This window comes from Pteronotus mesoamericanus, unplaced genomic scaffold (assembly GCF_021234165.1).
Source record: "Pteronotus mesoamericanus isolate MK-2021 breed Mesoamerican mustached bat unplaced genomic scaffold, CSHL_Meso_final contig_657, whole genome shotgun sequence".
NCBI classification, from domain to species: Eukaryota; Metazoa; Chordata; class Mammalia; order Chiroptera; family Mormoopidae; genus Pteronotus; species Pteronotus mesoamericanus.
The window spans coordinates 4,974,837-5,000,745 of record NW_026555229.1 but is presented as its reverse complement, the minus strand read 5'-3'; the positions used below and the strand labels follow the sequence as shown (position 1 = coordinate 5,000,745).

The 25,909-nt window shown below is 37.6% G+C and overlaps 1 protein-coding gene, 1 non-coding gene and 1 pseudogene across 5 annotated transcripts in view; 1 reads left to right on the top strand and 2 right to left on the bottom strand.

The window, feature by feature from the left end:
• Positions 1-25,349, bottom strand: part of BTRC (beta-transducin repeat containing E3 ubiquitin protein ligase) — a 175,488-nt gene extending 150,139 nt beyond the window's left edge. For 2 of the 4 annotated variants that reach the window (XM_054581388.1, XM_054581390.1), the window contains exon 1: positions 25,181-25,349. In XM_054581388.1, coding sequence (XP_054437363.1) covers positions 25,181-25,228 — 48 coding nt within the window. In that variant the 5' untranslated portion in view covers positions 25,229-25,349. Of the gene's footprint in view, positions 1-7,856; positions 7,893-22,591; positions 22,889-25,180 lie in introns of those variants that run through there. The other 2 variants (XM_054581387.1, XM_054581389.1) reach the window with 2 other exon arrangements.
• Positions 600-701, top strand: LOC129077363 (uncharacterized; annotated as a pseudogene).
• On the bottom strand, positions 20,163-20,327 carry LOC129077391 (U1 spliceosomal RNA). The gene has a single exon (XR_008529849.1). It is a non-coding gene; the product is annotated as a U1 spliceosomal RNA (small nuclear RNA).
• Positions 25,350-25,909: the final 560 nt, after the last annotated feature.

Sequence of the window (25,909 nt, the reverse complement as noted above, 5' to 3'; positions counted from 1 at the left end):
GCTAAACAGATAAATAGAACAGAATAATGAGTCCAAAACCAGACCAATGCATGTAGTAAGGACATGATTTATGACGGAGGTAGCACTGCAGATCAATTGAGAATACGTATTTTTCCAGTAGATGATGCTGGGGTAGGGGCGGGCACTGGAAACCCATATGAAAAAAAGAAATGAAATGGAATCCCTACCTTACGTGAAACACAAAAATCAATTCTAGAGAGACTAAAATTACAAATGTAAAAAGCAAAACTACTAAGTTTCTAGTATAAAATATATTTTCATGACTTAAAGTAAAAAAAGTCTTAAGTCACAGAAACACTAATTAAGTGTACACACACACACACACACACACACACACACACACACACACACACACACCCACCCACCCCCCCCCCGCCTTCAATTCATCTATCCATTACATCCAGTGGAAGAAACAGAAACTCAGCCATAAACAAAACAGAAAGTCAAAAGTACACCAACTAGGCTTGCATTTTTGTAAATGTGGTCTCCAATCCTGGCCATCATCAACTGCAACCTTGGACAACTAACATGATCCCTTTGGGTCTCAATTTGCTCATTTTTTTTTAAAGGAAGAAGTCATTGCTTCTCGCCTTTTGGCTAAGATCAAGTGTAGTATCTGCTCTTACCAGTTTAAAAGGAAGAAGTCATATTCTATGATCTAAACAAGGTGCTTTCCCCAAGAGTACTATTGATCTAAAATGATCAAGAACCACTATTCCTTGAGTGAGCTAAGTAGGTGAGCAGCATTCCCAGTGTTGATACCTTAAGATGAAGAAAAAGAGATGATGAATGCTTCCCAGTCTTCTCAGAACTGCAGGTGTAAGTAACTGAACATGCTGACAGTGTTTAAGGCTGACCTGGATAGAAAAGCATGCATTCCCAAAGCTCTTAGATGTAAACTGCACTCACTAGGGTAAACTGACCTTGATGGGCATTTGCTTGGTCAAATTAGTAGTTCTTTAATAAAACTGATGAAAGTATAAAGATCCCGGAAATATCAACAGAATAGCAATCAAAGGATTTAAGTGTGTCTATCCATACATTCCTAAAAAATAAAATTCCATCATCAAAGATAGGGATAAATTGTGGCTGCTTGCCTGGACAGCTAGGAATGAGAAAATCAAGAAAAGAACATTCCAGTAGGATTTTTGATAACTACCAGGCAAGTCATTTCTGTGTCATTTTTCCTAATACTACCAAGTAACATACTCAAAATTTCATTAGCTCCTCAAAATGATGTTTTATGATGAAGCTTAACCTTATAATCACACAGTATTTTTTAATTTATTATTTTATTGTTCAAATACAGTTGTCCCACTTTCCCCTGCCCCACTCACCCCCACCTCCCACCCTCAATCCTTCCCCACTTTGGCTTTGTCCATCGGTCCTTTATACACGTTCCGTGACTTGACCCTTCCCCTTCTTTTCCCCATTATCCCCCCTCCCTCTTCCACTCTAGTTACTGTCAATTTGTTTCTTCTTTCAATGTTGCTGGTTATATTTTTCTTGCTTTGTTTTGTTGATTAGGTTCCACTTGTAGGTGAGATAATATGGTATTTGTCCTTCATCCCTGGCTTATTTTGCTTAGCATAATGCTGTCACGAACGATAAGAGTTACTTCTTTCTGCTGCGTAGTATTCCACTGTGTAAATGTACCATAGTTTTTCCCACTCATTTACTGATGGGCACTTAGGTTGCTTCCAGTACTTGGCTATTGTAAATTGTGTTGCTATGAACACTGGGGTGATAGTCATACACTTATTAAAGCAGTCAAAACCAACCCTGACCGATGAGGCAGAGTTGGCTGGGTGTCGTCCAGCAAAGTTAAAGGTCGCTGGTTCAATTCCCACTCCAGGTTGGTTCCATCCCCCATCGGGGTAGGTACAACAGGCAACAGATGTTTCTCTCTCATGTCGATGTTTCTCTCCCTTTCTTTCTCCCTCCCTTCCCCTCGCTCTTAAAAATAAATAAATATAATCTATATTTAAAAGTCAGAACTAGTTATGGTGGAATGATAATTATCAAAAACAAAGCTTTTTAATTAAAATACATTATGTAACAACATTAAAATAGGTCTAGATTAGGGTCTTAACCAAGGATCCATGGAAAGGATAAAAAAGTACCTCTGAACCTCTTTAAGTTGTGCATGAATATCTCATGACATACAAAACATTTTCAGTCAAGACATAAAAAAGTTTATGAAGCTTGAATTAGATCATCCCTTCTGACTTGTAAGGCCTGTGACTCAACATAAATTCGGTGACATTTTACTTAAGGCAAAATAAACTGACCCACCTATTAAGGAAATAGAACTTTGCCTCCTCCTAAATCATTGCATTTTCTCTTAATCCAAGTCCAATAAAAGTCAGACTTGCTTTAGAATAAAAATTTTAAAATTTCACAGCTTCAATTAAGCAATTAAAAATTCAATCCAATAGTACCAATGTCAAAATCTTCTGTATCTTGCCCTCAGTTTATTTTCTTACTTTTTAACCTTTCTAAACACTCAAATTTTAACTACAATGTATTTTATTTATCAATAAAAAAGAGAATCTCTTCTTTGGTCTTTCCATCTGGCATCGCTCTTTCTAGGTTCTGAGTACAAGATCTCACCCTTTCCTACCACTTTATGCAATTAATTGCGGCTGGTAGTCCAAATGCATCAATCCCCAAGTGTTTGAAAAAACTACTAGTCAGCTCCTAGTCTGGCCAAATTTGATGACAAATTCCTACTTCCACCTCATAAATACATACTTTAAAAAAATATACACACAGAACTTACTAATGAGAACTATAATTTACTACCAACTACTCATAAGAAATAATAGCTCTACTCACTGGCAAGTAATTTGCAAAAACAGATCAGTTTAACTGCATAAAATAAATATCCACCTGCCTGTACTAGCACTAATCAAGGTGTGAAATTAAACTTTTTATTTAGAAGGAAATAACTGCTTCAAGGCTGTGATTTAGTCTGGGAAGTAAATATTAAGGTTATCCTTTTCTCTCTGATGTTTACGGTATTTCTAATGAAGGAAGCAAGGAAGAAGAGCCAACTGGCCAAATTCTGTAGAAGTAAAAATATCTCTATGACAAGAAATATCCCACTTGATTGACTGATTGCACAGACCTAACAGAACCAAGTTGCTGGGATGTATGCAGAGATCACTTAAGTAGTGAAAGCCCAAACTGACCACTGGGGACATCTAATTTAGTCAAAACTAAGGTAACAGCGTTTAAGTAAGAAAAATTCAAGAAATCTAAGTGCCACAATAAGTTTTAAAATAGCCTATAGCTATTTTCATTACAACACAATTTTGGATTAGCCAGTTTAATGAGATCCTATTTAGTAATTTAGCCAATTCCCAAATTTTTTCCAACATTTACCAAAACCAACTAATACAAACATCAACTTATTCCACTATGCTATATCCACAGTACTCTCATGTCTACCAGAGAACACAAACAAGTAGAAAAAGAGCACAAATAACTCTGAGTAAGATACCGGCTTGAAAGGCCTAGAGAAGCCACAGTGTTTTTCAACATACAGTCCCAGAACCAGCAGCATCACCTGAAAACTAGTCATAAATGCACATCTTTCAGGCTCACCCCATGCCAACTAAATGGAAAAACACCAACGCCCCTCCAGGATCTTCTGATGCAGTGTTTACCATTAAAGCCCTTAAAATCTAAATGCAATTCATTAAGCAGCTCTAGCAGTGTTTTCCACTAAAAATATAATTATGAAGCATATAACTTGAAAATAACATAAAAAGACATTTTAATCCATCTAAGTTCAAAAGCAAAAATAAAAGAAATAAAAATAGTAACATCTACACAATATCTTACCCAAATCGGAAACAATCACCATTTCAAAGTCAAGGAGAAAGAAAAAAATGATTTGGAACTGCCTAAAACTAAACAGGCTGATTTTACAACTATCACAGAAGAATCATCATCAAAACATGCCAGAACTATTGAGACAAACAATGTTGGGAAACAAGATAGTTATAATTTCCAAGTTTCGCTCCACTGCGCACTTTTTAATTACAAATACACCGTTACAATGGAGAAATGTGGTGAACACAACCTTAATAAAACAGTATCACCAATAAAAGAACAAATTGACATGATGTACCTCCTTGATGTAATGCCCTGAGAAAGAAATCATAACATATATTCCTACCAAATTTTTTTAACCTGAATTTAATCATGGAGAAACAATCAGACAAATCAAAATGAGAGATATTCTGTAAAAGTAGTTTAGACTCTTCAAAAATGTCAATTTCATAAATAAAAAGACTAGGGAACTGGTGTCATTAAAGGAGACTAAAGAGATATAAATATATATAATGTAATTGGATTGTGCGTTTTTTTAAAAAGCTGTAAATGATATTACTGGGACAATCAGAGAAATTTGAATATGGACTACATATTAAATTAAAAAATGTCATCACTGTTAAATTTCCGAAGTGGCACTTTGCATCATGATTATGAAAGACGATGCTCTTGTTCTTAGACAATCCATGCTGAAGCAAAGGTGAAATATCATGATGTCTGCAATTTAAATGATTTAGAAAGAAAAGTGTAACTGTATATGGAGAGAAAAAAATCAAATGCCGCAAAATGTTAACAACTGGTCAGTCCAGGTGAGGGGTATATGACTAACCATTATGCATTTCTCACAGTTTTCCTAGATTTGAAAAAAAGATGGAAACTACCCATATTCCTCTTCAAAACCAATTGGTCATCTTGAGGAAATAACTTAACCTCTCTGAGCTTTAGTTTCCACATTTGGAAATCAGAGATAATAATATATATGCTTAATAAGGTGAGAGGACCAAATGAGTTAATACATGTAGTGCCTAGACTCCTGCATGGTATAACATATTAAGTTATAAGAGTTTGCTGCCATTACCATTATTGTTTTATTATTACCGCTACTTCCACCCACAGTCAGAGAGATTTTAAAAAACATAAGTTTGGATGCTCACAGTCCTATATAATTTCCAAAATATTTTCACTACCTATAATTTCACTTGATCCTCACAACAGCTCTTTGAAGTAGGAAGAGGATTATTATCTCCACTTTCCAGAAGAGGGAAAATGAGACTCAGAGCCGTTAAGCAACTTGCCCAATGCTTTATGACTTCTAGGAAGTAGTGTTAAGTGGGAACAGAACCAGGTCTTGTTTGTACTATGGCACAATGTAAAATTTACATTCCAATCTAAAATAATTACAAGGCATTTCAAGGAAAACACACTAAGAAGACAGGTAGAACTCCTGTATTGTCATTTACAGACAAAAGAAGTTATCACTAGTCTGTTCAGCAAAACAGATGTCACTTTCCAGAGCTTTGATATTTTTCTTAAATACCCTTGAAAACAAGGATCAGAAAATATGAACTCTTATAAAAAGGGATTTATTGTATTTTTATAGCTTATTACATACCTTGTAACAATCATTTTGTTAAATGTGAATGTCAGTTTTATTTTCGGTCCCTTTTTTCCTGGCTATTTACAAGCTTTGTAAGAACCGTTCCTTAATTAAGTCTAAACATAGTTTTATATAAATGGATTCCTGGAAATAAAACGTTCAGACTTAAGAAATGATTGTTACAGAGACTGTAACAGGCCGTAAAAAAGAATGCCACTTTAAACAAAGATTTCTCATTTTAATTAAAAAGATAATCATCAGACCATTCTTACACTTAACAGAACCATTTAAAGAAGCATCTTTGGGGAAAAAAATATGTAGTATCTTATGCAGGCTTCCATGAATAACTTATAACATATTTAAATCAAAGTCTCAGTTAGTCTTATAGTATGAATTCTTATATAGTATATACCTACACTTAAATGATATATTAAAAGAGAAACAGGTCCAAATGAGATAAACATCACTTCTAATTCTTTTTAACATGAATTCTTTCAAAAGATATATTTTTTTCTACCAGATATTGGTAAAACACATTTAAAAATACTTAAACGCTTTTTAATGCAGTTGGAATGTGTTGGGCAAAGAAAGGGATTATATATGTTGGACTACCATAATAAAAAAAATAACACATACCTAAATAAAAAGAGTTTCTCAACTCTGCTAAAAGCTCAAGCAATCATTTTGATTTTCAAAATGCCATACCGGGATATGACTGGAGGATATGAAAACATTTAGAAGCATGATTTGGTAAGGCAGGATTCTTTTTCATTAATTCATTTAACTAACTTTAAAATTGTCCATTTTTAATTCATATCATTTAAAATTTGTAAAGTTCAACAAAATTCCTAAGGAGAATGATGTAGATCTTATAAACTGTTATTAAGATTAACTGCAATCCGAAAAACAGATCGCCAATGTTTTTCTACTTAAGTCACCTTCTCTAAACTACACTGGACACTAAACCTGAGTCATCACTTGACAATCTATTTCTACAGCAATATATTATTGGAAACTGCCTCAAAGTAGACTATATTTTCCCAGGGAAACAAGCTATAATTGGGAGGCTATTTCCTAACTGAGAATTTGGTTAATTCTGACATGCCTGACAACTTCAAAACAAAGATTCAATAACTATAAACCTCTACAGTCATTAAAACTAAGAAAATTACATTTCAGCTTCATAAAACGGGAGTTACATACCAATGATCAGCAAGTATGTGTTCAAAGTATAAAAATAATAATAATAACAACTCTTCAATATTTATTTATTAAACAAATCTGACCTCAGGTTAATAACCAACTAAAATAAACACTAAACATTTATTTAGCAATTATTTGGCTTGCTTCTTATAATACATACTGCTGCTTGGAATGATTTATGAAGGAAGAAGTAGAAGGGGGTCAAACAAATACACTACTCAAGGGAATGCCCTCCTTTCCTTATCTAAATTATTTCCCTGAATAAGCAAGTTATTCGAAGGCACACCACTGAACTATGCTACCAGGAATAGGCGATCAGTAAATGCTGATCATGATCAAGATGATCGTTAAGTTGTTTCACACCTAGTCTGCTTTATTTTTAAAAATTATATGATGGCCAGATATTTTTCTTTTCCTATATCCTCAGTTTATTACCTTCTCAGTTTATTAAAAGCCACAAGTGTTCTATGTAAGACCAAAGGCCACCAGAAAAAGAAATATGCGTAGGTCACTCTTTTCATTCTCACTGCCACAGGGCTTACTGAAAACTTTGTAGATAGATTTCAGAGTACTTTACACTTCATTGAAAAACCATGAAAATTCATTAGCATAAACTCCTTTTAAAAATATTCACAAAAAGTCGTTTATATAATGTTAAATTTAAGGCATTTCATTCTCATGATCATTCTGATTCTTCTTCTGATTATCTTTTGTTTGATTCCAATTCATAAAGTCATCAAGAACTGAGGCATGCACTAAGAAAATGCAAATTAAAACCACAATGAGATACAACTATACATCTATTAGGGTGGATAAAATTAAAAATGCTGACAATCCCAAGTGCTAGCAAGGATGCAGAGCAACTAAAACTCATACGTTGTTTGCGGGAATGCCAAATAGTGCAGCCACTCTGGAAAGTACTTTGGCAGATTCTTATAAAGTTAAACATAAGCCCTGGCTGGTATGGCTCAGTGGATTGAGTGCTGGCCTGTGGACTGCAAAATCATGGGTTTGAGTCCCAGTCAGGATACATGCTTAGGTTGCAGGCCAGGTCCCCAGTTGGGGGTGTGTGAGAGGCAACCAATGGATGTATCTCTTGCATATCAATATTTCTCTCCCTCTCTTTCTCCCTCCCTTCCCCCTCTCTAAAAAATAAATAAATAAAATCTTAAAGAAAATCAAAACATAAACTTACCATATGACCCAGCAATTCCCCTCCTGGATATTTACCCTAAAGAAATGAAAATTGATGTTTATACAAAACCTATACACAAGTATTTATAGCAGCTCTATTTACAATCACCAAAAACTGGAAACAACCCAAATGGATATACAGTATGTGATACAATCCATACAACAGAATACAACTAAGCAATAAAAAAGAATGGACTATTGATACATGCCACACCTTAGATGAAGCTATCTTAAAGGTATTATGCTGAGTCAAGAAGTCAGTAGCAAAAGATTGCATATTGTATGATTTCATTTATATGACATTCTCAAAAAGATAAAACTAAAGGGAGAGAGTATAGTTCCTAGAAATTAGGGATAGGGGAAGGGTGCAAGGAAATTGGGGGGTGATGAAACTGTTCTGTATGCTGACTGTGGTGGTGGTTACATAGATCTATATATACAGGGGTGGACAAAAGTTGGTTTACAGTTGCATTGTGACATTCTTTTGAGTTAATAAAGCAATTGCGATAATCATAACCTACATTTTTTTTTTATACAAACAACTGTGAACCTACTTTTGCCCATCCTGGAACATGTATTGAAATTCTGAGACCTATACACTAAAAATAGTTAATTTTACTGGATGTTAATTAAAAAATAAAAAAGCAGACAGACCAAAATCTTGCATATGGCAGGTGTGACTCAATATATGTTTAAACAGTATTATGAAATAGGGGTAGAATACCTATTCAATAAGCCTCAGAAGTCTGTGTGAATTATTTTGTGTTAGAGTTTTGTTGGACAAAACTCACCACTGTCATGTTTATGGCCTAGAAAGCATCTTTACATTTACTTCTTTTAATTGTGTTAAATTACATCTTCCTCTATTTTAACAATGCTGTGTCTTATGGTGATTACAATCAAAGGGACAGAGATTAAAAATAAAAAAAGGAACTTTTAAGGTGGAATCTCCCACTCAAGGTCAGAGAGAGCCTAGGACTATGTGTCTCTCACTTGAGATCAGCATGAAGCCCCTGCTCAAAAGAACAACCCCAGTCATGTAATTGTAGAAGAGACTAATCTTTCATCATAACTTTCTCTACCATTCAGTTATGCCTTGTGGCTTTGGGTAACACTTCAGTGATTCCTCAAACTTTTTCCTTTATTCCTTGACATTACTTCTACTCAGAGCTCTATAAAACAACTGTTGAGGTACTCTGTTATTTATTTTCACACATGTGATAGGGTCACTGAATATTAACAATAAAAAGTTAGAACTATGCACAATGTTTTCTCAGGACCAGGAAGGACTACCAGTTGTAATGTGATGTGATTATAAAATACCTAGAGTGACCACAGTTGGGGATGTTGCTACGTTTCTTCTACTAGATATACCTCTTACATAAATGACATATCTTGCTTATTTTTCTGCCCCTCATAGTTCACTAATTTCTCTAGCTGCAAACAGATCCTAGAAGTAAATTCTTTTCAGAAACCAACTTACAACAAATCAGCTGGAATTTGAAGATTCCAAGCCTCAGACATTAGGTTTTGCCTCACTCTGCCTTCATTCTTTTTTTCCAGCATTACTGAGATATAATTGACATTGTGCAAGTTTAAGGTGTATAAAATGTTGGTTTAATACACTTACACACTGCAAAATGATTATCACCACCTTCACTTTTGATTCCAGTTAACTCAGCTCCTTTTCACTATGTTCCCCATGTACAAGGTTCTAGCCACAGTATTTCCCCCATTCCCTCTGTGGATGGTACATTGGCCAGGACACAATGGACTAGTCATTTTGTCAAAGCATGATCAGAGAAACATTTGCATCAGAAACACTGAGATGTTCACTAATCATGCAGATTCTTGAGGCCTACCAAATTAAGTGGAGGAAAAGAAGCTGAGAATCTACACTACGTTTTAAGATGCTCTCCAACAATCCTTATGCGAGTATAGGACTATTGCAGAGGGCACTAGTAAGCACAGGTTAGATGAATGAATGACTTCTTTAGTTCCCTGCTGGGTATTCCAGTTTCAGTTTTGAGCCCAAACTTGAAACATGGGCCTTGCCACCTGTTTTTAAAACTCACTGGTGCTGTCTGCACCTCCCCAAATATCTGCACAGACTCTTTATCACTATTTCTACCTAAAAGTATATCCTGCCCTTCCTAAACTTCCCTGATTCCACAAATCTGGTTGTGTTGCCAAGTAGATACTATGTTTCATCTGCCTGGCTAATTTTCCTCTCAACTCCTAGACACACCCAAGCACTTGGCCTTCCTCAGTTAGCGCGTAAAGTCTCTGTAGGTTTGTGCCCCTGATCTGGATTAACCAGTGTCCCTATGCCATAGACCATGATTATGAAATTACTCCAAAACCAAACATAATGTTTAGATAAATCCTGATCTTTCTATCACATAGGAATTTGAGTACAGCTGGTCCAGAGAACTTCAGTTTACCTCACTCTCTATGTAAATCTTTTTTGAACCTCGTTATGGGTATTTTATACATAAGAAAAATACAGGATGGTATCTAATCAACCCCCATCACTCAGCTTTCTACCTACCAAGTTAAGTGGAATAAGAGGAGCTGAGAATCTGCACTACGTTTTAATATGTTCTCCATTTCTGCCCAATTTTAGCTATGTAAATATATCATAAATTTAGTTTTCTTATTAAAGTTAAGGACTATCTTTACTCATCGAATACTCATTTTCCTATACATACTGCTATAGCAATCTTCCCTTTAACTGAACATGCCTGACACCAGCCATATTTTACTCTTCTCCTTTCTTTTTTTCTTCATTTCTCCTATCCTGCTCCAGGCAAAGCTTATTCATTCTATCTCTATTTATATGAGGTGCCTAGAGTGCTCAGATTCACAAAAACAAAGCAAAATGAATGACAGTTGCCAGAATCTGGAGGGAGAGGAAACTGGAGAGTTGTTTAATAAGTACAGAGTTTTAGTTTTGCAAGATGACAAATCTGTAGTCTGTTTAGTTAAGGCTAAGCCAAACAGGTGTCTACATGAGATGGAGTAGGGGGATCAGCAGTGATCTACTGCAGGATGTCAAGAGCCCTAGCAGAATAAAGAGGATGCCTATACATGAATATGGCAGCCTTAGTTGCCCTGCAGAGGATGCTGGAGTCCAAATGGAGTGAGGAGAGCAAACTTAGCGCAGGTTATCAGAGCCTGAAGCGATAAGGGTGTCCAAACTGGGGTGGAGGGTGGAGGCATGTAGGGAAGAGGCAGCAGCCTGATAAGGAATTTTGGAGGCTGGGTAAGGTGACAATGACATCCACATAATGGGTATCAGAAAGAGCAACAACAGAAGAGATTGGTCACATATAAGGGGATTAAGAAAATAGGTTGAGGATAACAAGAGTCAACTTACTATCAATAAAAGGAGTTACAATTGTAAAAGGAAGCTACTGAATGAACCCTGCAGTGTTAGACGAGAATTGAAGAGATCAATGTGAATTTGCGGTTTTAAATAAATATTTAGATAATATTAAAAGAGCGACAGAAGTGTACATGTGTATATACATGTGTATGTGTGCTCATATATACACATATATCTCCTACCCCGTCTGGTGGGATGGCCTAGGAGCAATGACCTTCCAATAACAATGAGCACACTTGACACCCCGATCTTGACTTCTAAATATCATTTTCTACCAAGAAACCAGGGCTCCTTGGAGAAATCATTGATTCCAGAGCTGAGGCAAAAAAAGTACAAGATGAAATTCTTTTTACGCCAAAGAATAAGAAAATGCTCAAAGACTAATAGGAATACACTAAAAAGACGAAGTGGCTTGAAAGTACCTCATAAACCCAAGAGGGAAGAATTTAAACATCAAAATAAATAATGATAGTATTTGATTATTACCCATCAAATAAAACAGGAATTTATAAATTCATTTTGTTATAAATAAATAGATTGAAAATCTGATTAATAGAAGGTGACATGGTTTCAAAGTATCTTCCCATAAAATACTTATTACAAAGAGGGAAAAAAAGAAAACATTAATTTTAAAGGAAGAAACTGGCAGATGATACCTTAATCAAATTAACAAAATTATAAGACAAAAAATCATGTGTCACCTGAGAGGAGGCAATAAGCAAAACACAGCATCATTTCTGTGCATTTTTGCTAAAAATACATAACTTGAATCTAATCCTGAGGAAATGTCATCAGATAAATAAAAAATGAGGGACAATTATACAAAATAACTAGCTTATAACCTTCCAAAGTGCCAGAGTTGTGAAAGTCAAAGAAAGACTAAGGAACGGTTCTAGACTGAAGACTAAAGATACATGATAACTCAATTCAATGCAGGATTCTGGATCCTTTTGTTATAAAGAACATTACTAGAACAACTAGCAAGTTTTAATGAGGTCTGAGGGTTAGATCTGTAATTGCACTGTATGTTCATTTCTAAATTTTGATAGTTATAAAATAGTTATGCATAATACTGTTTGTGGAAAATACACACTAAAGCATCTGGTGATGATACAACTTACTCTGAAATCATTCATAAAAAATGTCATTTGTGTTGTAGTTCAAGCTTTTCTGTAATTCTGAGATTGATTCAAAATTAAATGTTAAGAGAAAGACAAAGATCTGCACTGAGAGTTATCAAATACCAAAAATAAAGATATTATGTTGGTGTGTGTATGTGTATTTATCAACATACACACCTCAATCAGAGTAATAATTTTCTCTTGAGAAAGACTGTACATATTAGTGTTCCATGGCTGCTGTAACAAATTATCACGTGCTTAGTGGCTTCAAACAACATTAACTTATTATTTTATAGTTTTGAAGTTAAGAAGTTTGCTGAACCAAAATCATGGTGTTGGTGGGACTGTATCTTCTTCTGGAGGCTCCCGTTTGTCCTTTCCAGTTTCTAAAAGCTGCTCATTCCTTGCCTCTTCCCCACCTTCAAAGCCAGTAACAGCAGACTGAGTTCTTAAAGGCATCACTCTGACCTCCTCTTCCGCTCGCCTTTTACAGTTAGGGTCCCTTCTGACTACACTAGGCCCAGGATAATCTACCTAGTTAGAGTCATCTGATTAGTAACCTTATTTCCCTTTTACCATGTAACACGTGCACAAGTTTTAAGGATCAGACTGGATATAGGGTGTTGGGGGTGCAGTCTGCCCATCTCAAAGAGTTTCCTTTGTTCTGAGATTATATCCTTTCTACTTTTGTGGTATTAAAGTGTTCTTTCTTTTATAAAATGATGATGCTCATAGTGGTGATTCTTTTTTTAAACTTGCTAACCCAGTAAATCCTGTGACGTTAATACAAAATCTGTGACTTTTTTTTTACTCATCTCTTAAGTGAAAAAGTGAAACAAAACATTAATTTCTTACAAAAACACCATATACTTGATGAAAGATTTGTATTTTTCAAAATACAGTAGTCCTCCCTTACCCATGGTTTCAATTTTGCAGTTTCAGTTACCCACAGTCAAGTATAGTCTGAAAATATTAAATGGAAAATTCCAGAAAAAAAAACAATTCATAAATTTTCAATTGTATGACATTCTGAGAACCTCACTTCATCTTGTCACCTAGGCATTGTATCATCTCACGTCATCGCAAGAGTGAGTATAGTACAATAAAATACTTTGAAAGACAACCTTCACATAACTATTATTACAATATATATTTTTTGTTCTTATTTAAAGGGTTTTTAATTCTCATTCAAGCGAGAGGGGAAGGGAGAGAAACACTAATGTATGACAGAAACATTGATAGGTTGCCTCCTGCACGTGTCCCGACTAGGGATCGAACCCACAACCCAGGCATGTGCCCTGAGGGAAAATTGAACCAGCAACCTTTTAGTTATAAGATAATGCTCCAACCAACTGAGCCACATCTGCCAGGGCTATTACAGTATATTGTTTTATTTACTATAAGTTGTTATTGTTAACTTCGTACTGTGCCTAATTTATAAGTTAAACTTTATCATAGATAAGAATTTATAGAAAGAATTAGTAGGGTTTGGTATTATTCATAGTTTCAGGCATCCACTGGAGGTCTTGGAACATAACCCCTGCAGATAAAGGGGGACTACCATAAAGGAATGTCAATAAAAAAAAAAAAAAAAGGCAGACAACCCAATAGGAAAAACGACCGAGGATTAAATAAACTTCATACACACACAAAAAAAGGATATCTAAATAGCAAATAAACCTAAAAAGATGTTTGATTACAGTAGTAACAGGAAATGTGAATTAAAACAGTGAGATAGTACCATTCACCCACTAGTGAAGCTAAAATGAAAAAGACAATATCAAGTGATAAGAATGTGCAGCAGCTGGAACTCATATGCTGCTGTAGGAAGTATAAAATGAAAAATAGTTTCATAGTACCTACTGAAGCTAAACATTTTCATACCCTATGACCCAGCAATTACACTCCTAGGTATATATGCAATACAAATATGTACATATGTTCAAGAAAAGACATATACAAGATTAAGACATTCACAATTCATGGTAGCCAACAACTCTACATAACACTAACGTCCATCAACAATAGAGTGGCTAAAAACTTGAAGTATATTCATATAGTAAAATACTACACAGCTATAAGAATGAATATACTACAACTAACACAACAACCTTAATGATTCTTCTTACAAATAATGTGGGACAAAAGATGCCAGGCACTAAAGAATATATACTGGAATGCTTCCATCTATATGAGGTTGAATATTAATAAAGCTGAAACCAACCTATAAGTGTTAAATAATGGTTACAAAGAGTGATCACTGTGTAAAAACTCAATAAGCTTTATACTTACGACTTGTACTCTTTCTTGTATATTTACTTCAATAAAAGCCTTACATACACATATACATATACAAAGCACACTAGAATACTGATCTTACATACAACTGGATCCAGTCCAAACTCCCCGCCTCCCAATCTATCTGTATTTTCTTGTCTGCTATGCACCTCATGGTCAAGTCATGCCTGTCTACTCACTCTGTGCCTGCCTACCTCCTAATCTTCCGGCCTTTACCCAAAACATTCCCTCTTGGAATTGCCCACCTCAGAAACAAGTCTGTCAAAACCTATTCCATTAAGATCCAACATGAAGCTTGCTTCTTCCACAAAGCTTCCCAAGATCTCTCTGGTGAAAACTGATTGCCCCTCCCTTAACTTGTATAGCATTTTGTGCCTCTATTTTGGCATTTACAAAAGTGTGCCTTAAGAGATATTTATAAATTTATAACTTCTCAATAGATTGTGAAGTTCTACAGGAAACAGAAATTCTATTTAACTTTGTATCTTTATTCCCTGCCCTCATAACCACCTCCCTCCATATGTAACACAATGTTCTGCACTCAGTTTATGTTCATATTTTTATCAAACCATTGTATGCCAACTAGTATGGCCTCACCTTCAGTTGTCAACTTACTGATTTTGTCAAGTACTATTTCACAGAAAACACAACTTAAGTACATACAGTCCTAGATGTCCAATGAAAACCTTGGATTACATAGGAGTTTTACAGTACAAGTTATCAATTAACATATTACACTTGATAGTTTACAATTTAAACTTAACTGAGAGGAGGAAAAAGAGACCCCTTTGAAGTAGGTTAGACTAACAATAGGTCATTTTCCAGTTAAGAAAATAAGCTCAGAGTGAGGTGCCTTGTTCAAGCCACCACTGTCAGCCCACTGGCCAGAACACCTACTACACTGCAATCCATGATCAAGTACAGGTGTTCACTTGGGGTACTTGTGTTGTATACACCCAAAATGCTAAATTTTAATTTTTCTGATTTAAAATGATACATATTAACAATAGAAAATCTAGAAAACATTAAAGAATGTAAAGAAAAAAAGTCACCTAAGTAGTGTATTTTTGTATTTACTAGTACATTTTTGGATGTCATTAAATGTTTTGAAATATTTCCCATAATCCAACAATTCACAAATAATCATATTAACAATTTAGTTTCATGTAGTACTTCCTCAATACAAGGATATATGCATCTGCACAGCAAAAACATTATCTACATGCTACAATTCCTGGATGTCTGTCTCCATGACTTTTCAGTGAAAGCCTGAAAGTCCCCAAAACATCTGAAAATATCAGCACCATACCTGTGCAGCCTCAAATTTAGGTGCAGAGAAGGGACTGAAGAGCTCTAAACCTGGTACCAAGGGTGTTGTTAGGGAATTAGGTATGACCTTGATTTAAATTCCATTACATTCAAATTGTTACCAATGCCACTGGAGTAACATCACCCTTATCTTTCCCAAGGAGAGAATAGCATTGTGATATTGATGACCTTTTCAGGGCATCATTGTGAATTAAAGTCAAGATTCTGATTATTTCTTTATGACTTTTTTCCCCCTACATGGCATGATGCAAAGGTATCTGTTGCATTAAATTTGAACTTGGAGCATCCAACCAACAGATGCTGTTCAGTAACCAAAATGAGAAAGTGCTATGGGGAGAGCGTCAACAATGTAAAGTAGAACCAAAGCACAACAGTTATCATAGTAAACATTTTATCATTCTTCTAAAATGCAAGTGTACTAGATTGTTATAGATTATTGTTACTTTAGTGGATTACTGTGCAAGTTATTCCCTCCTCTACTCCTTCTATGGGCAAAGTATACTTTCCTGCCCCTTGACATCGGGCTTGACCATGTAGCTCGTTTTGGTTATTGGAACATTAGAAGGCATGATACAACCAATGATTGAAAGGCCCTTGAACAACTGAGCTTGCTTTCTGGTGCCTTTGCTGTAGTTATGAGAAGAGTTTTGCCAGAGAAGTCACTGCCTCTTTAGTCTGAGTTCTAAGTAAACAACCAAGTCCAGAATTTAGCACCCAACTACACCCAGTTTATATCACTCAATACCAGCAAATAAATCCACATATTTATGCAAATAAATATCTACTATTGTAGGACATTATGTTTTGTGGTGTTTTAATACATACTAATAGATACCTGATGCAATGATACTATGACAACAGTAAAGTCTTACTCCATTTCCTCAGTAATTCAAATGATCAGAAAACCTATATATTAAGTATACATAGTAACCCTTCTACTCCAGCCATTATCTGACTAGCAAAGAAATACACCAGGACATTCCACTGTTTCTCTGCTTTTCAAGGATGAAATACTATAGTGTAAGCCAGGGTCTTAAGTCAGACTGCCTGGGTTTGATTTCAAGCTTCTGGCTAGGAGAGTGACTTTGTATAATTTACATAACCAGTCTAGAATCAGTTTTCTCATTTGGAAAATGGGATAACGAGAGTACTCACTATCTCACAGAATTATTTGAAAGATTAAATGAAATAATATATGTAAAAAAGTTAGAATGTCATATTTAGAACAGCTCAATAAGTAAATAAATAACGGTTAGCTATTTTTAAAAAAACAATGAAAAACACAACTCTTCCACTTCTATGATTATCCTGTTATTGACAGAGTCAGGCCAGGTCAGAAGCCTAATAATAGGAAGGCAAGTATACCCAAATTGCCAAATCTCAGGAAGAAGCAAGACCTCAGATGGAAATTCCAGCTCAAAAGTTTATTTTTTTTAAATTTTCATTTATTGATTTTAGAGAGAGGAAGAGAGAGAGAACAGTGGTTTGTTGTTTCACTTAGTTTTGCATTCATGGATGGATTCTTGTATGTACCACTGACCAGGGACCGAACCAATGACCTTGGCGTATCAGGACACGCTCTAACCAACTTAGCTACCCTGCCAGGGTCTCAAGTTTATTTTTAAGCGGACGGAAATTCTCTCCCAGCTCTGTGGCTTTTGCTCCCTTGCTCTCCACATCCCCACCTTGCCCACAATGAAGACAATCCAGAAAGTAGGATGCTAGTGCCCCAGAAAACAAATCGTACTGTTCGTTCAACATTACTCTTAATATCCAGCCCACCATTATCTCTGAGTCTTTGGTGAAATGTTCTAGCTGTCTTGATTGAGTTTGGGAAATTAAAGGAAATCATTCAGAGATTCCCCAAGTACAAGGTGAATCTTCTGGAATACTAGCTGAAACTGTTGAACCTTTCCCATAGAGATTTTTCCCCTCTACTGCCAATTTTAGGATGCTGGGATTGATTTATTAAGAAAAGCTTTTGCCCTCGATGGTGTGGTTCAGTGGATGAGCCCCAGTCTGTGAACCTAAAGGTCACCGGTTCAATTCTGGGTCATGGCACATGCTTGGGTTGTGGGACAGGTTCCCAGCTGGGGGCGTGCAAGAGAACTAATCAATGTTTCTCTCCCTCTCTTTCTCCCTCCCTTCCCCTCTCTATAAAAACAAATAAATAAAATCTTTTTTTAAAAAAACATTTTCTTTATAATGACCAAGTTGTTAAACTTTGGTAAATATTTTCTATTTCATCTTTAATGAATTCTTATTGTACACATTTAGAAGGAACCTCTGTGCTACATTGAAATAGTCCTAGAAAGTATGAGATTTCAAAATATTTGAATACCACAAAAATTCCTTCTTCACTCTTACTCTTTTTTTCCATTTCCATTTGCCATAATTTTATCTATTCATAATCAAGATCTTGGTCCAAGGACCTCTGAAAGGAAGAAATGGTTTCTGTTGCCCTTCCTGCTTAGCTACCCCTTCCAGCCCTGGCTGAATCCACTGCATTCCCTATTGGCAGGCATTTCCTATGAAGGGTTTCAGGGAATCTTTAAGAATATATTTTGTTTAGGGTCAATATATATAAAGAGTTCCTAGTTCTATTCTAAATAGCTATCTAAAAGTTAAAAGGTGAAGATGAAGTCCTGCTGCAAGATGAGGTGACAGGGTGCCCTAGACTAGGACAATTTGCTCCTCAGCATGAGTAATTAAGTTCAGCAAGTGTTTATTGGGTGCCTGCTTCATGCCAGGAGTCATGTTGACTTCTGGGGATACAAAAGTGAATAAATTCTGTACCTGCCCTGCCATGAGGGCATGGGGTAGGGTCAAAGAAAAGTAATCAAGGTAAAAGTTGTGATGAGGAAGCCTTGAGTTGGAGAACAACATCGCAGGGCATAGGGTGGTCTGAGCTGAGCCAAGGACTGGGCAGGGGAAGACTATTCTGGGGTCAGGAGACTGTGACCTGGGGAGATTCTTGTCAGGCTGTGAGTTTGGATTGGAGTTGGAATGACTGGTTGAAAGCTGTCACCAGATTCTGGTGAGTGGACGAGGGCCAGCCTAGGTAGGGCACAACAGAGGAAAAGATAATGAGTTGCTGAGGGTCAGAGTGACTATGAAAAAGATAAATAAGTAATTGTATATACTGTCCTATCTCCCTTTAGCAAGGGGAAAAAAAATTCTTATCTGCTTCCCTTAAGGATTTAAACAGCATACAAATACAGTAATACCTCAGGACTCGTCAGCTTCAGAACTGGTCAAACCCCGTACTTGTCACATTTAGATGAGAAAACTATGTTTAAGCCGCTCAGCGCTTACTCAGGACTCATCGCACTTCCTAGAACTCGTTTGAGTCAGACACGGCCGGCCAAGAGAAAATGCTCCATCACTAGGTGCTTGCTGGGTACTCGTCAGGAGTTCTGGTGCTAATTATCGACGAGTACAAAGGTATCACTGTGATAGAGAATAACAAGTGGTCTCTTCAAAGTTCATTTTCTAATTTAGCAATAAAATATTTCTGATAGCCATTAAACATAGAAAAAATTTCACTCACATTTATAATTCTAATAATTTATTATGTGCATCTATTTCAAACACAAATCAAGAAAAGTATCACAAAAAAAATCACTAACTTGTAATTTCATACTCCAATACTTATCCAACATAAGAGTATCCAGAAAAGAAACTGAAGGCTAACTTAAATTGGGAACAAGCATGGGATACATAGAAACTCTGACGATCTAAACTGTGAACCAGTTTCAGATGTTCATCCAACAGCTGGTAATCAATCTCACTGATCTAAAGAAAAGCCCATCAAAGTGAAAAATCTGAGTTTATTTATTTAATCTTCACCTGAGGAACTGAGGACATTTTTTCATTGTTTTCAGAGAGGGGGAAAAGGGAGAGGGAGGGGGGAAGGAGAGGAGAGGAAAGGAGAGGAGAGGAGAGGGGAGAGACAGAGACAGAGACGGAGACGGAGACAGACATCAACGTGAAACAGAAACATCAATTCTTTGCCTTCTCGAAAGCTCCCAGACAGGGGATCCAACGTGCAACTTGGTAAGTGCCCTGACCAAGAATCAAACCCACAACACTTCGGTCTACGAGATGATACTCCAACCAACTGAGCCACAACAATCAGGGCTAATCTAAGTATTTATTTACTTATTTATTTCAGGGGAGAGTGTGAATGCAGTCCCCCACTACCACAAATTATGCAGTCGAGTTTCCCACATCTGGGGAAATCGCAGGGGTCAGCACCTACAGGAGTGCAGTGGATAAGCCCCGCCCTGGGAAAATCACCTTCAAGATTGTGGTATCTCCCCTGCCAGTTAAGTATGAGTATGAGTGTATTTACTTTTAAATGCAATTTCTTGCTTTTAGATACATATGCTGCTCAAGCAAGAAAGGTTACTGAATCATGTTAATTCACCCAGTATTATCTCTACAGTAACATTAAGACAACTCATACAGGGGATCACATTAGTTCCTTAAGAAGTTAACCTCCAAAAAGAGATACCTCCAAAGCATTCCTAGTGTTATAACCCACAAATGTGAAGGTGCCCTCTTAGCACAGTAGGCAGTGCATCAGTCTCATAACCCACAAATTTGGCCGATTCCATTTGTGCTGGGCTGGCTAAAAAGTCCATTTAGTTTTTTCCATAAAATAAAAGACACATTTTTCATTTTCACCAGTAACTTTATTGATTTAGATATTTTGAGTATGTCAGCCATCTCCCGTAATTGGCTTCTAGAGGATAAAGGCCAGGGGTGCTGCTAAACATCTTCCAATGCATAAGACAGGCCCACAGCAAAGAATTATTTGGCCAAAATGTCAATAGTGCCAAGAAACTTCGCAAACCACTTTTGACACATTCAATCAGTCACAGCACCTTCTCCATACACTACACAAATCATTATTTGCATTTCAGCCTCATTTTTACCTTTTTTGAGATAATAAAGTATAATATACCAAAAATGCTGTGTTTTCTTCCATCTTCAATATTAAAGTGGCTGCACAAAAATTCATCAATTTTAATGTTTTTTTAAATGCACACTGATATGATAGCTGTCACAATACAATCTAACAAAATTGTTTTGAATGAAGTTAAAGACAAGTAAGCACTACTAGAGCCATCCAAGGGAAAAACATAATGAACTTTTTGGCCAACCCAATATTTTTAGCCTTAACAACCAACTAGAATGGCATCTATGATAGTTGGTCTCTAAAGAGCATCACCCACCCTCAGCAATTTCTGTTTATGCATGTCACTCTTTACGTCTACAGATAGAGATTATTTCCCCTTACTCTGACCAATAGTGACATTCTTGGACTTTCAAACCTAGGACTTAAATAAGAATATTGGCTCACTGGTTTCTATCTCCTGTCTCCTGGAATGCTCCTTCTTAGAACCCATGCACCATGCTTTACAGAAATCCAAAGGCAATGTGCAGAGAGGAGGCCCATATAAAGGAGGGCTAAAGGCCTTTAGAGCCAGCTCAACTCTCAGTCAGTGGCCAGCCATGTTAGTTCGGGCATTTTGAACATTCCCGCCATGCTGGCACCCTAGACAACAGCAAGTGAAGCAGAAAACCCATCAGTCAACCACAGATTTGAAGCTACTAAGTTTTGGAGTGGTGTGTTACACAGCAAGTTACCTTTTATACTGCCTCCTTATCAACTGTATTAAGAATTCTTTCACATACCCTAAAATTGTGTCATTCAAATTTAAAATGATTCCTCAGTTCTAAGATTGTGGAACTAGCTTATCTTGTCCATTTTTCTTAAACTTAAAAATTCATTCCCTCAAGAACAACACAAAGTAATTAAAAAAAAAAATCACCCCTCAATTTATCTTTCCATCCCCCACATATTTTTAGAATATATATACCCTTATAAAAGAGTGCCTACATTCCCTCAATCATTTTCATTTCTCTTCTCTGGTCCTCTTCTAGTTTCTATTTATCTTTTCTTAGGAATTATAATTTTGTTGGCAAGGAAGTATTAGGAAAGGTCCTTAAGGACCTGCTAAAGCTGAATGAGAGATATTAGCATATAGGTTATTTAATGTAAACCACTGCTTTAATATCATTTCTTTTAGAAGTTAAACTATTTTTCACAAGTATCTAAGGGTAAATTTTAAGTCTAGGCCATGTGTGAATTATGATCAATTCTGAATTAGCAGTCTCATTAATAAGATTTTATTGTAAAATTCCTAACTGAAGCACTATATTAATGTGGTAATGAGCAAAATTCATAAAAGAGAATATCCATTTCATGTTGGCATTTTGAACGAATGACATTTTCTTAAACAATGGAAATCAGGACATCCATACAAAAATTGTCGCTCGTAAGTTAAAACTGAAGAAAGGGTAAGGCCAAAACAAAGACAAATACTACGCGAAATTTTCGATTTGATTAGAAGAGTAGCTCTTCCACGTGTACTGTGCACTAATCACTTCATGCAAAGACAAATAAAATATCTTTCTAACTCAAAATTGACTCTGAGTAAATAGACAACTTATAACAAGGTAAATGGAACCATAGGCAAGTTGTGACTTACTCAGATTCATAATAAGATCGACTGAGCTGAAAAAGAATACCAAATCTCTTAACTCTCCATTCTCTGCTTCAGTTATTAAGGTGTCATTCTTGGTGACCCTCCTCCAGTTGGCCTTTTCTCAAACAGCAGCCACAACAGCTAGCAGTCAAAAATAAAAAACTAAAATTAAAGAAAAAACTGGCTTCTCCCTATAGTAACTGACTCAACATCTAATAATATGTGATGCTAGAAAAGCTGCAAACTACTACATGGCCATCTCTAGGTCCACTTTAACTCAGTCAGGAGACCATTATCGAAACATAACTCACTGGTACAAAGCAGAAATCAAGTAGCTGAGGATGTTCCCAGACTGAGGTCTGATGGGAAGTAAAAAAGATGATCTCATAATGTTTCTTTATGATCTGTAAATCATACTCTTCCATAAATCTGACAGAAATGTCAAGATTAGGATTAAGTCAACCTCTAAGTAAGAAAATAAAATAAGCAGCTGCCACTTCTCTTGACTTTCTCTTGCTTCATTTTTTTTAAGGTTTATTTTTTATTCTCATTTGAGAGAAAGGGGAAAGGGAGGGGAAAGGGGAGAGAAAGGGACATCAGTCAGTTGCCTCCTGCACGTGCCCCGACTGAGGATCAAACCTGCTACCTGGGCATGTGCCCTGAAAGGGAATTGAACCAGTGACCTTTCAGTGTACGGGACAAGGCTCCAACCAACTGAGCCACACTGGCCAGGGCTCCTCTTACTTCTTCTTCTTCTTTTTCTAAAATTTATTCATTTTTAGAGAGGGGAAAGGAGGGAAACAGAGGGAGAGAAACATCAATCTGCGGTTGCCTCTCGAGCGCCCCCTACTGGGGACCTGGCCAGCAACCTAGGCATGTGCCTCGACAGGGAATCGAACCAGCAACCCTTTGATTCACAGGCTGGCACTCATTCCACTGAGCCACACCAGCCAGGCCTCCTCTTCTAAAGTCCAAAAAAATTTCAAAGTTTTATCTTTTAGAATGTCAACACTGGAAAGAAATGTAAGAACTTTCTTCAAAATGGAACTACATTAATGATACACTCAAACTTCAGTTATGTGTTTTTGAAAGCACTAATACAAAATGAATAAATTTTAGTAAATTTGACCAGTCTCGGAAAAATGTATTCTTTACAGGGCCATTTAAAGCCTCAATTCAATTGGGTTAGTGTTCATGTGTATTTAGATTTGTTTTGGTATTTCAGACAAAGACACAAAGTAACAAATGATGAAGAAATAAAATTTGGAGTGACAGGTTACAAAGAGTTCTGAAAAAGTAAGACCTGACTACAAATAATATCAATGTCCCTAAGGCCACCTGTTAAGATGGAAGTCTATGCATCCCATCATTCTTTAGCTGTAACCACAAAGTCTGGTTTTACACCTAGGATATACAAGAAGCATCAGATTAAAAGCATCAAATATCAGACTATACAAAATTGCCAAACAGAAGCATAGAAGAAAAGCATGATATAAAGTTAACAAACTAGGTTCCAAAAGATTTAAACACACCCACAAAATTCAATTCAAGCCCATACTGCGCTTCAACCTAAAACTGGTAAGTAACGACCAATCCTGACATCTCCTATTACTTACATTCCCCCTTTTATCTCCTGAATTTCTCCACTGATCTTATCACTACTCCTGGGTCTAGCGATTCTAATCTCCTGGCCTTGCCTTTCCCAGAAAGTGATACAGGACCTGGCCTCTACATTTTACTATCTCTACAATTTAGCACTAACTTTTGTTTTGTTTTACTCTGCTAGATGTTAGGTTTTGCCCCCAATCTCGTGTGCCCAGGCTTTCCTGACCAGCTCAACCTCGTCCCTACAATATCTAGCCTCTCCTTTCAAAAATAGAGTACTATCCCCTCTTCTGATAGTTGTAATTCTGGCTCATAGTCAACACCCTCTTCCTTTCCCAAAGAATGCTGTCACCAGAGCCTAGGTCTCCATTCCCAGCCCTTATCTTCCTAAGTAAGGCCTCTTTCTTTCCAGAGTTTGTCAACATTAGTTTGACCAAGCTGGAACCTGAAGGCAACGGCTATCTCAATCACCCACATTCTACAAAACTACAAGTCTCCCACCAGCCCTGGCTTTCGTCCACCTTTAGCTCCATCTGCATCCAGCCCTGCATGTCCCCCTCCCCTCTAACATCTTTCCTCCCACGACCCCGTGCTCCTTTTCCCCACTCCTCACTGCACCTCTTCTCCCGGGCCTTACTCATAAGCCTGACACTGGGAAGGCCCTGCCAGCAGCCTCACCGCGTCTCTCCTTCGGGCTTCCTCCGCTCTTCAGTAACTGTCCCCACGCCCCTTTCCCTCCAGGGCCCCGCGCGCCGCCCAGAGCCCCCTCCCTGATTAAGCTCCCGCTGTCACTTGGTCTCTCATCCACAAGATGGCGGAGCTGCTGCCCCCACCCCCGGGTCCTCTCCGCAACCACCTCCCGCCTCCCAGGAGCTCCCGTCCCGTCCCTTCAGCAGCCCCCGCCGCCGGCCTCGGCCCAGAGTCCCTCTGTGCCCTCCTCCGGCAGACGGGCGGCCCAGGCCCGAGCCTCAGCGACGCCGCCAACGCCACAGACTCCACCGTTCCCCGGCCTGCACCTTCTCCTCACCATAAACTTGAGCGCTTTTTCCTGCAGCACCGCCTCGGCCGGGTCCATAATCGCCGAGGGCCACTGGGTCTGCACTCCGCCGGGGCCGCCCCCTTGGTGCCAGACCGCAGCCAACGCAGCGCTCGGATCCCGCCTCCTCTTCCTTCCCTCCGCCCTCTCTTACCTCTCAAGCACCGGCAGGAGGGCCAGGGAGGACCGGCTGTTTCGTGCGCATGCGTAAACGCTCTTGCTCACTGGATTTGTAGTTCTACAGCTTCCCGTAGCAAAACGTGAAGCCGCCTAGCGAACTGCAATTCCCGCGGTTCATTGCGACAGGGTCGCGGGTGCCGGCAAGCCAAGTCTAGACACCTCGCCTTCAAGTCGAGAAAATCAGCTGATGGGAATCGTAGTTTACAGCCCCCATGGGCTGGAAAAGGGGAGGGCGAGGGGAGGGGGGGGCACGTGTGTCTCCGTGGTTACCAAGCGACGCCAGTGGCGGCTTGCCGGGCATTTGATATCAAGATGGCGATCACTGCCTCATGTATAGCCCAAGTACTGAAAAAACTGAGGCGACTTAGAGTTCCTAGGACCTCCCTAACTGTGGTTTTAGAGAACTGGATACCCCAGATTCCATATATCTGATGTCTGCGAGATGAATGTGATCAAGAGGCGCTAGATCTGTGAGCACCTCGCAGCACTTTATAGGCCATGCAGATTTCAAGGCCCTGAACCAATGCCCCACACTTTTCC